This window comes from Canis lupus, chromosome 6 (genome assembly GCF_011100685.1).
Source record: "Canis lupus familiaris isolate Mischka breed German Shepherd chromosome 6, alternate assembly UU_Cfam_GSD_1.0, whole genome shotgun sequence".
NCBI lineage: Eukaryota > Metazoa > Chordata > Mammalia > Carnivora > Canidae > Canis > Canis lupus.
The window spans coordinates 25,848,015-25,860,123 of NC_049227.1; the positions used below are offsets into that span (position 1 = coordinate 25,848,015).

At 46.3% G+C, this 12,109-nt stretch overlaps 1 protein-coding gene across 5 annotated transcripts in view; it reads right to left on the reverse strand.

Moving 5' to 3' along the window:
- VPS35L (VPS35 endosomal protein sorting factor like) overlaps window positions 1–12,109 on the reverse strand; it is a 115,611-nt gene that overhangs the window by 14,466 nt on the left and 89,036 nt on the right. For all 5 annotated transcript variants that reach the window (XM_038540214.1, XM_038540213.1, XM_038540212.1 and 2 more), the window contains one exon: window positions 8,099–8,238. In XM_038540214.1, coding sequence (XP_038396142.1) covers window positions 8,099–8,238 — 140 coding nt within the window. The remainder of the gene's footprint in view (window positions 1–8,098; window positions 8,239–12,109) is intronic.

The window sequence follows — 12,109 nt, forward strand, 5'->3', positions numbered from 1 at the left end:
GATACTACAGCCAGGAGCTCATGTGTTGAGGAGCTCTGGCCTCCCGGCCCTGCTGTTCCCTTGGACTGGAATCTTCATCTGCAAGACCTGGCCAGACGGGCTCCTCGACAGCCTCTAGATCCCATCTTACATGCTAGCTCCTCATCAAGACGTTCCCTGATCATCCATCCAGAGCCTTCTACACCCCCTCCCCCAGGCTCTCTCACAAATCAGCCTTGTTTTCTCAGAGCAGTTCTGAAGTGACTTTACTCCTTCAATGAACTACTCGGCATATCTCTTTCTTGGTTTACACTGATCTCTCTTTCATCCTAGCCCACAACCTCCAGGAGGACAGGTACTTCGTCTGTTGTAATTGCCAGTTCACAGCCAGAACTGCCCAGGGGAACACAATGTGAACGGTGGCCTGTCCCAGGTTCTAGGACAGTGCTGGGCCCCCGGCAAGCGCTCAGTAAATAATGTTGAATGGATTACGGTCTGAACACCTACGTACCAGGCGCTATGGTGGCTACAAAGACAAATAATAGCTAGCTTTTATGGTAGCTTCCCTATATTCCAGAAAGATACCATTTTGACCACCCCCCAATTTCACAGATAGCAGATGAGCTGCAGAGAGGTTAACGGGCCCGGTGGCAAACTGCTGGTACATGGAGGGAGCGGGGCCTGAGCTCTGGCAGGCTGGCTCCAGAGCACAGATTCCTGTTAAGACTATACTGATACTGCCTCTCTCTGACTTTATGGAGCTGGCTAACGGGGGGAAGCCAGACATGTGAGCCAAATCTTTTAAATACCGGCATGGAGTATGAGAAATACTATAACCAAGATGGGTAGGAAATCACCACCACTAATCCAATGTGTGTATATACAGCAAGTAACACTTGCAGTGGTAAGAAGGAGGGCGGAGGGGTGTGAGAGGTTCTGCAGAACTGTTAACATCTACAGGAATTTCTGCTTGGGTATCTGCAAGAAAGAGGACACATGATGCTCTAAAATCTGAATGCCCCAGACTAGAGTCATCCACATTGTCCATGCTGTGGTCTGCCTTCCATTTACACAGCCGCTCTCAGCTGGCAACTTACTCCTGCCTTTCTTTGCTACCAGCTGTTTCTAACTGGGCTATTTTGTTCTGCTATGTGGATGTACAAAAATATTTTTTATTTAAGGATCTGCTTTGGAAAGAAACAACATTCTGAATGGTCCAGTAACAATTTCAACGGCATTGTCGTAACTGTAATGGGAGCCTATTCAGCACACCTTCACAGAGGTGGGAGAAGGGGTAATGGAGACAAGAAGGTTTGTAGTAAGCCATTTCCATGAGTTTTTGCTCAGAATTGAAGAGATTATTTCCAACATTCTTTACCGGGAAAAATTTTTCCATATGATAGCCACGCTTCAGTGGTTGTAACATTTTTAAAATTGTACTTTGATGCTTTAGTGCCAGCAACTGAAGCAAGGCAAACACAGAAAAAAAAAAAAAAAAAAAAAAAGGAGGAGGAACAGGAGGAGGAGAAGAAAGAAGAAAGAAAGAAAGAAAGAAAGAAAGAAAGAAAGAAAGAAAGAAAGAAAGAAAGAAAGAAAGAAAGAAAGAAAGAAAGAAAGAGAGAGAAAGAGAGAGAGAGAGAGAAAGAAGAAGAAAAAAAGGGGCACCTGGGTGTCTGAGTCACTTAAGCGTCCAACTCTTGATCTTGGCTCAGGCCATGATCTCAGGGTCCTTCGATGGAGCCCTGTGTCCTGCTCCAGCAAGGAGTCTGCTTCAGGATTCTCTCTCTCCCTCTACTCCTTCCCCACCCTCTCTTTCTCTAAAATAAATCTTTTTTTTTCAAAGACATTTTTTATTTAAGAGAGAGGGCACATGCACAGCTTGGGGGAGCTGCAGAGGGAGAGGGAGAAGCAGACACCCGGCTGAGCAGGGAGCCTGACACAGAGCTCAATCCCAGGACTCTCAGATCATGACCTGAAGTGAAGGCAGATGTTGAACCAACTGAGCCACCCAGGTGCCCCAATAAATAAATGAAGGAAGAGGAAGAGGAGGAGGAGGAGGAAGAAGAGGATGAAGAAGATGAAGATGAAGACGACGAAGAGGATGACGATGACAAGACGATGAAGACGACGACAAAGACGAAGACGACGAAGACGACAACGAAGAAGAAGAAAGGTCCTAGATTCAGTTGGCAATGCAAAATAGGGGAAGTTCCCCCCCACCTCGCCACCCCCCACCCCCGGCATCCCTGCCAAGGCTGCCTCCCTGACAGAGCAAAGCCGTGCTTATGAGGCAGCTCTCAAGGGGCATCTGGGGGTTCCACCCGTCACAGCTGGACACGCAGGGGACCCGGCTTCCACTGTTCGCAACATCCCTTTGGGTCCCTGGTTCTGGTCTGCAGGAATCCCTCTATTAAATGTCATTCCTTGGCAGAAGGAATACTCTAGAAATGACTAACTTTCCAGAAGCGCCAAGATGACACTGAGCACAGACACCCTGGCTCTGAATTCTGTCTTGGCCTCTTACTAGCTGGTGACCCTGGGTAGGTCACCTTACCTCTCTGTGCCAGGGTCAGCGTCTGTGAAATGAGGGTAGTAATGCACTCATTTGGATATTTGTGACCTGCTGGCTGGCTCACCGTAAGGGGTATGTACGTGCTGATGATAAATAATAAAAGTCCTTTAGAAAAGGAGTCAGGACATGGGGTGGGGTGAGGCATGGTGCTGAGAAGAGGGACGGGAAAGAGGGACACGGGGGGGGGTGGGGGGGACATGGAATGGGAGGTTCATGATTAGCACAGGGATGCGAAGCTGTCAGGAACCAACTCCTGCCTGTCTCACGGGCTCAAGAGCCTTGTGTCCCTCAGCACCCCAGGCACAAGTCACCCAGGCTCTCTTCTGGTCCCTCCAAGGCACAGTGTGCCTTCCCACCTGAACACCTTTACCTATGCTGCGCCCTTGACCCAGAATGCCCTGTCGTCCTCCCCACCACCCCCAGACTCCACGCACTGCCCTTAATTACCAGTCTTCCTTCCTGTGGATCTCAGGGAACTTCCCTGACCCACTTCCCTTCAAAATTGGGCTCTCGGGGGATCCCTGGGTGGCTCAGCAGTTTGGTGCCTGCCTTTGGCCCAGGGCGTGATCCTAGAGTCCCGGGATCAAGTCCCACATCGGGCTCCCGGCATGGAGCCTGCTTCTCCCTCTGCCTGTGTCTCTGCCTCTCTCTCTCTCTATCATAAATAAATAAATAAATCTTAAAAAAAAAAAAAAAAGGGGGCTCTCAGAAGTCTCTGTAGTTCTTTGTGGGACTTTATACAACTGTAGTTAAGTGGGTATTTATTTGCTTATGCTTAGTGTCTTCGTGAGTAGAGGACACACTTCTCCGGTTCACTCCTGAATCCCCAGATCCACAAGTATTTACAGCTCACTCGGCACTTGGGCCCCATGTCATGCTTACAGCTGGACCTCTTCACAAGGGTAAGAAGTAGAAAAAGACATTTCTGGACACCTGCTGTGTCCTAGGTGGTGAGTGCCAGAAAACTGATGGTAATAACATTTCCATTGCCTATAAATTTCAACTGAAGCAAAAGCAGGCCTCTAAAGTGGTAACACTGAACCTGTTCAATCAAGGCTATGTGTCCGTCCTACTAAATGTTAAGAGAAATGCATTAGTTCAATTATATAGAGAAGTCCGTCTGCAGCCCACCAAGAGGCTAACCGAGGCCAGCACCACAGCAGAAGGCTTCAAAATGCTACCAAACTGGCACTGTTTGCCTAAGATAGGGCTGGCCTGGGGAAAGGTTTAGTTCTGCATTTATAAGTATGAATTAAGTGGGCCAGGTAGTTTATGTAGTCTAAAATGACTTCATTTTTTTTTTCTCTCCAAATAAAATGAATCCTAGCCTTTTTTTTTTTTTTAATTTTTATTTATTTATGATAGTTACAGAGAGAGAGAGAGGGAGGCAAAGACACAGGCAGAGGGAGAAGCAGGCTCCATGCACCGGGAGCCCGATGTGGGATTCGATCCCGGGTCTCCAGGATCGCGCCCTGGGCCAAAGGCAGGCGCCAAACCGCTGCGCCACCCAGGGATCCCATGAATCCTAGCCTTTTAAAAGCCTTGAACACGGCTGGTGGGGATGCAAAATGGTACAGCCGCTCTGGAAAACAGAATGGGGGTTCTTCGAAAAATTAAAAATAGAGCTACCCTAGGAACCAGCAATCCCACCTCTGGGTACTTATCCAAAGAACTGAAATCAGGATTTCAAAGAGGTATTAGTATTCTCATGCTCCTTGCGGCCCTATTCATAGTAGCCAAGATGTGGAGATATCCTAAATTCCCAATGATGCATGGATAAAGGAAATGCGATACATAACAGATTAATATTCAGCCTTAAAAAAAAGGAAGTGTTGTCATTTATGTTGTCAAATATGACAACATGGAGGAACCTTGGAGGCCATTAAGTTGAATAAGCCAATCACAGAGACACAAATACAGCACGATTCTGCTTATGTTAAGGCCATCTGAAAGAGTTATGTTCAACGAGCTTAACAGTGGGATGTGACTGCCAGGGGCTGGGGGAGGAGCAAATGTGGAGTTACTCATCAATGGGCTTCACGTTTCAATTAAGCAAGACGAAGGAGCGCTAGAGATCTGCCGTACGATACTGTCCCTGTACTCAGCAATACCACATCATATACTTAAAAATGTATTAGGAGGGTAAATCTGCGTTTTAAATGTCTTTACAATGATAAAATTGAATTTTAAAAAATGGAACAATGTAAGTGGTGACAGTGAAAGATAGGATCTGAAGCAGGTAAAAGTAGGATATGGGAGTTGTCTTCATGCTCACTCTACTCACAACAGAAGTGCCTCATGTGCGGCCCATCCTATGGCCTGTGAGCCTCCTCAGCACTCTGCCTTGGTGGTTCAAGCTAAACATCTCCTGGCACCTCAGAGCCTGCCAGTAGTTAGCTATATCCCACAGGGGGGACGGAGTGCTGCTAAGGCTCAACCTTGAGTAGACAAAGTGCACTGTAAGTGTCTGAGGCTCACAGGACAGGTTCTGGAACAGCGAGGACCTGGATTTAGATCCCGGCTCTGCTGCTCACTAGCTGTGGGTTGACTTAAGTGGAAAAGGCACAGTGACTCCTACCTTGCAGGGCTTGGGGGAGGAGAGACAGTGCTGAAGAAGGTCTTCAGCACAGGGCACTGGGTAAGCATCACAGGGGGCCTATTCTTCATGTCATTCTCTTTACTAATTCCAGCAAGAGCATGCCCAGCAATAGCAGGAATAAGAAAATCTGCTGAGGCCAGGGAGACATTCCTATGAATGCCTAAGGGGCCAGGTAGGCAAGCAAAGTGGGTTTATAGGTCTGGGGTGCCCATGGGAATTGCAGAAACTGTACATGCCAACCCCCGCCCCGCCAACATCCTGCTCCTCCACAAAATGGGCCAGCTGCTCCCAAGCTGTGGCCAATTGGCCAGCTTGGAGAATGTGGGCCCCACATGGCAGGATCTGATTTTTCAAGAAGAACTAAAAAATCTGGGTTTTTCTGTGATCTACCAATTTTTAAATGTGGGTAATTCATTCCAAATGTTTTCCACTGTTATGTGGCCAAAAAGCCTGTCTACGGGCTGGATTCCACTCAGTGGTCATCAGTGCAGAACCTCAGGGACAGAGCTTCTGGGTCCCAGAGAACTTTCAGGTCAATTGCTTCATTCAGCCTTATAGCGGCCCTGCCAGGTAGGCACTCTGATGTCATTGTAGAAAGGTGACAATTGAGGCCTTGAAGAGTTAGGAAATTTTCCCAAAGCCACAAGGCTGCTGAGTCCCTGGGTCAGACAGCACTCGAATTTCTGATTCCAAGCACAAGACTTCTGTAAAGGACTCCAAAGATTTTTAACATGAAGAAAACCCCATGTGCAGAAGGAAAATGCATCCCAATTAACCAAGGAACAATGACACCCATCGGCTGCCTCTTCAGAATCTCGGATTCCTTCTGGTCCCCTCACTTGACAATGAGACTATCCAAAAAAGAGAGAAACTGATTATCCAAAGGACTAAGAAGGTGATCTGAAATCAGGGGTTGAGCTCTGCCTCCTGACCACACCATCCTCTCCCTGGAGGACTTGGAATCTCAACTGGGACACTTGAAAACTGAGTCACTTTTTGTCTCCTCAGCTCCTCTGAGAGATGATACACATGCCTGACAATTCACCCATTCAAATGCACACTTTCAGTGATGGTTAGTGTATGCAGAGCTGTGCAACCATCACCACAATCAATTTAGAACCTTTCCATCACCCCAGAAAGGAACCCTGTACTCATGAGAGCAGTTACTTCCTTGTGTGAGTCCAAAGGGATGTTTCTCAAAGTGTAGTGCTAGGACTGTCCACACCTGAACTGCTCAGGAAGCTTTCAAAAATGCTGATTCAGGGACGCCTGGGTGGCTCAGCAGTTAAGTGTCCGCCTTCGGTTCAGGGCGTGATCCTGGAGTCCTGGGATCGAATCCCACATCGGGCTCCTGGCATGGTGTTCGCTTCTCCTTCTGCCTGTGTCTCTGCCTCTCTCTCTTTCCATGTTTCTCATGAATAAATAAATAAAAACTTTTTTAAAAAGTTTTAAAAATGCTGATTCGGGGGCTGATCCCAACCTATTAAGGTGAACCTCAAAGGGAGACCCAAGAATCTGTATTTTAGCAAGGATCACTGATTCCTCTGGACATCTGGCTCTCCCAGAAGCCAATCTTGTTTTGTAGCCTGGCCCTTGTCACAGCCTGGTGAAGGTTAGGGGCTCCTCAGAATACAATTTGTAATGCAGAAAATAAAATACAGAAGACTACAAAGGAAACCAATTAAGCTAAACTTGTTGAGAGCCTGGGTGGGTTAGTTGTCTGCCTTCCACTCGGGACATGATCTCAGGGTCCTGAGATCAAGCCCCACATTGGGTTCCCTGCTCAGCAAGTAGTCTGCTTCTCCCTCTCCCTCTGCCCATCCCCCTGCTTATGCTCACTCCTCTCTGTCAAATAAATAAAACCTTTAAAAAATAATAAAATAAACCTGTCAAAATACTTGTTCAATGTATGTGTTATATTGTGTTCTATTACTTCTTGGTGAACATGATTAATCAAAATGCCCACTTGGTGAACATGTTACACCTGAAATGTGATATGAACATCATGACTGACTTCTTTGGTGATAAAGTCCCAGCTATGTGACTACTACTGTGGCTCATTGTCTGTAACAGTGGAGCGACAGGCTAAGTTTGACTGAGATTTGTAAAAATTAATGGTTTTGGTTTTTTTTTTCCCCCCTCATCTAAATCCATGGTTGCCCTGCCAGACCCTCAGGTAGTAAGCAGACTCTGAGTTAAGAACTCTGCTGGGTGCAGGTCCTGGTGCTGGGTCTGGAGAGAGGCCTTAATTTGGCCCAAGCCTCACGGCTCATCAGCATGTTCCATGAGAAACCCCAGCATCCTTCCAACAATGTCCTCTTTGACCTCAGCTACCTAGTTTTGGCTTCTAGTACTTGCAATCAAAAGAACATCACCATCACCTTTTACAGGGCTGAGTACATGCCAACTGTTCTAACCACGTATGTATATTCACTCACTTCAATCTCACAACAACCCAGAGATATAGACACCTATTATTACTCCCATTTTATAGATGAGAAAACTGCAGCCAGTCATGTGATGTAATTGTCTGAGCCTGCAGAGCTGGAAGGAGGGGGAGCAGAGATTCCACCCCAGACATCTTGGTCCCAAGACCTGAGCCCTTAACGACTAAATGGCACCCCCTTGACTGTATAGAGAACCTCCACTAATATACCCCAGACCTAAGATGAATGGAAAATACCCTAATTTAGTAGCATCTGGCTGGCTTGGTCAATAGAGCATGAGACTCTTGATCTCAAGCTCTTGAGTTCAAGCCCTGCATTGAGGGAAGAGATTACTTAATAAATAAAAGTTAAAAAAAAATACATTGAGTAATTCAAACATCTGACTAGAAAACCAACATGCAGATACAGATAGAACATCCCTGCACTTTTAGGGCTAAGAATGAATATAAAGCAGATCAAAGAAGGACATCACCTTCTTTTCGCTCTTCTGGTGAAACGTACCGGAACTATTAATAAAGTAGAAAAGAAATTGCAGAGGAATTCCAGAAGGAATGATTCCGACGGTCGCATCTTTCCATCAATATTAATCATCTTTGGAACTTCTGGAATGAGGCTAATAGCGGCTTTGAAAAAGGCATCAGCTGCAAGACAAGAGAAAAGTCTGTGTTTGAGAGGTCTGAAACATCCAGGTTCTGCTTTCTTCTTCACGGGGCCTGCAGGGGTGTCCGGAGTGTCCTGTGCAAGTCAGGCCATGCTGAGGGCCCCATAGCACAAGCAGGCCTTACAAGAGGGTCTCTGCAACCCTAACCAATTCGTGCAACGTTCAGGGCAGAGGGCATTGCCGTGGCTTCCCATCTTCCCCCTCTCCCTCCTTCCTTCACTGAACAGCTCAGCTTGAAGAGCCTCACACTGGCTTGAATAATTAAGTGAAATAAGCAAGCGGCAAATTTTTTATGAAAGATCATAGCTGCAGGGCCTGGGGGCTCAGCCCAGACTGGTTGCCCAGACCCTTGGATGCACCGTGTGAGCGCAGTCACCAAGCCCACTTCAGAGCTGGGAACTAGGGTGCGGAGGGACCAGTGCCTTGTCCTATATCAGGGTCCTGGGACCACCGCGGTTCTCGCACTGGAGGATGTGGGGCTGGGGGAGGCACAAACTCTGGTCTGCCTGCGTTTATGCTGTAGCGCACCCTGTATGTTAAACATCTGAAGGAATCCACACGTGCACACCCATGCACACATGCACACACACACACAGCTTTAGAGACTTCTGACTAGGTGATTAGTTCCAGAGAATCACCTGGGAGAGGAATTTTTCTTTTTTTTTTAAAGATTTTATTTATTTATTCATGAGAGACACAGAGAGAGAAGCAGAGACACAGGCAGAGGGAGAAGCAGGCTCCCTGTGGGTAGCCTGACACGGGACTTGATCCCAGGACCCCGGGATTACACCCTAAGCCGAGCCACCCTAAGGTGCCCCAAGAGGAAGATATTTTTAAAAAATATTTAGTGTTCTGTCAAGAAGACCTCAAAGGGTGAGGGTGAGTAAGGCAAGGGGAGAAGAAGGGGAAGAGGGGGAAGGGGAGAGGAAGAGCTGGGAGGGAGGGAGCACTGGGAGGACGAGACTGGAAGGAATGGATGGGGAGAGAAGGACAGGAGGTGGGGGCTGAGCTGGAGATGGAAAGAGTTCTTTCTAGAACTGCCAAAGTATCCGCCATGAGAAAAGTCCTCAAGGTCAAAACAGATGAACACTGACCTGACAAGAGAAATCTTAAACTACCCAACAAGATCAAACGTTTGCATGGTCCAAATAAATATACTTCCAAGCCGAAACGACTTGCAGTGATGCGGAGAGGACGCAGCACTGGCACACAGCATCCTGAACTCACACCGGAACCCCATCCAGCACCCAGAGGGGCAAAGGCAACAACGAATGCCTGCCCTCCAGGAACAAAGGCCCGCACTTAATGAGAAGAGTATGTGTCTGCAGCTGGAGAGCTGGGCCTTTTTCGCCTTTTCTTCAAAGCAAAAAAAAAAAAAAAAAAAAAAGACAGCACCATGATTAAGGAAAGACAGCTCTCTCAGAGGCTTTCCGGAAACTTCCTTCCGAGGCTTTCTCTCCCAAACTGAACTCATAACCTTAACCACATTCACCTAAGCAAATTCATGAAGCACCAGCTTCACCAGCAGTGAACAGGCACCTTGGGCAACAGAGAAAAGGGGGTGGGAGTCAACATCCCTTAATAGGGTGTGAGGCCAATGTGATCACACTACTTCTATTTAATACCCACTTACAGGTGTGTCCTTGGGTCTGGGTGGGGGGTCGGGGAGGGGAGGTGGCCCTTTGGTCTGGGGGTTGAGGAGGAAGCACACAAAGCAGTCGATGTTGATCTTATGAGACAGAAAGAGACTACATACAGGGCCTCTGGGATGACACCTGATGTGGACTCTGGCAGACAGGGGCAGAAGGTGCAGGGTCTTGTGTCTCAGAGACAGTAGTAAAAGGCAGTGTCTGTACCACTGAGACTTCTAGGTCTATGGGAAGGTACAATCATCTCCGTGCCCACAGGAGGAAACAAGCTCAAAAAGTGAGTGGCCAGGTTAAAGTATCCCAGGGATGGTCAAGGGCATTGCCCATGCTGAGCAATACGATCAAATCTGCATTTAAAAAAAAAAAAAAACATAGCCTGCAAATCATAGATCTGATAAGGGGTTTATGTCTAGAATATATAAAGAAGTTCTCCAACAACAGCACAAGTAACCAGGTTAACAATGGGCAAAGGACCTGAACAGACATTTCTCCAAAGCAAATACACAAATGGCCAATAAGCACATGAAAAGATGCGGGACATCAATAATCATTAGAAAAATCCAAATCAAAACCACAGTGAGATTTCATCACCGGGAGATGACATCAGGATGGGCACCATGAAAAAAAAAAAATCAGGGAATAAGAAGCATTGCCAAACACGTAGAGAAACTGTAATCCTGATGCACTGCTGGTGGGAACGTAAAATTGGTGGTCCCTCAAAAACTGGAACTAGAATTACCACCTGACCCTGCAATTTCACTTCCAGGAGTACGTTCCAAAAAATGAAAGCAGTGACTTGAACAGATAGGTGTGCATGAATGTTCCTGGAAGCACTATTCACCACAGCCAAGAGGTAGCAAAATCCTAGTGTCCATCAATAGATGAATGGAAAAGCAAAATGTGGACCACACACACAATGGAGTATTATTCAGCCTTAAAAGGAAGAAAACTGTAACACATGCTACAACACAGATGCATCTATCCTAAAAATATCATATTAAGTGAAACAGGTCAGACAAAAGGACAAATACATAGGATTTCGCTGTCATGAGGCAGAGTCATCAAATTTGGAGAGCAGAGAGCAGAATGGGGAGAGGGGAATAGTTATTATTTAATGAATATACTTTTAATTTGGTTTGGGATGTGAAAAAGTTCTGGAAGTGGACAGGGGTGAGGGTTACATGGCATTGTGAATGTACCTAAAGCTACCGAACTGCATACTGAAAAATGCTTACAGTGATACATTTATGTCACTGATATGTAACCACACTACACGAAAAAGAAACAGAGCTGAATCTACCCCTGACGTTAACCCCCCTGTAAGCTCAGACAGGCCTAGACTCCACCAGGTCTGGCTGTCCTCCTCCTGCAGGAAAAGCTCTCTGTCCCCATGGCTCTATAGGAATTGCTTTCTGGAGAAATCATTAAGTCCATAATGAACAAGGTGAAGAGCCTCTCTCAGCGGAAACGAAAATTCTGCTAAGAACAACTTGAAAGACCATTTATTTATTCTATTTATGTGTTTGTTACCAAGTGGCCCCGAGAAAAGTGCCTATTATTATGCCTCATTAAAGAGGGAGCAGCTTTGTGCTCTGTTCCTCACAAATGCCCCACTCAGTTCCCATTCCAAAGGAGAGAGCTAAAATAAACGGTTATTTAGGGGTTGGGGCAGGCAATGTTCCAGAGTGTTCCAAAGAGATTTTTTATTTCTATCCTCAGAAGACTTACCCCATATAAAAAATCTTATCTAGGAGACATCTCAATTTTGACTTAGTAATTAGGGCTCAAATCCTATGGTATATGAAACGAGTTTTTGCTCCTGGAGTTCAGAATAATCACATCAATACCATAGGAGAGTTTTGTGTCTATTAAAAGCCCTGGAAAACCATCCAAGATAAAATGGGCTAGATATGTTTTGTTTTTAAAGATTTATTTATTTTAGAGAGAAAATACGCAAGAGAAGAGGGAGGACGGACGGGAGGAGGGAGAGCCAGAGAGAGTGTGTGAGCATGTGTGCATCTCTAGCAAATTCCCCACTGAGTGCAGAGCCAGACACGGGGCTCAATCTCATCACCTGAGCCAAAATCAAGAGTCAGATGCTTAACCAACTAAGCCGCCCAGGTGCCTCATGTTTTTTTGTTTGTTTGTTTTTGTTTTGTTTTTTGTTTTTTTTTTAAGACATACAGAGAAAGGAGAAATCAG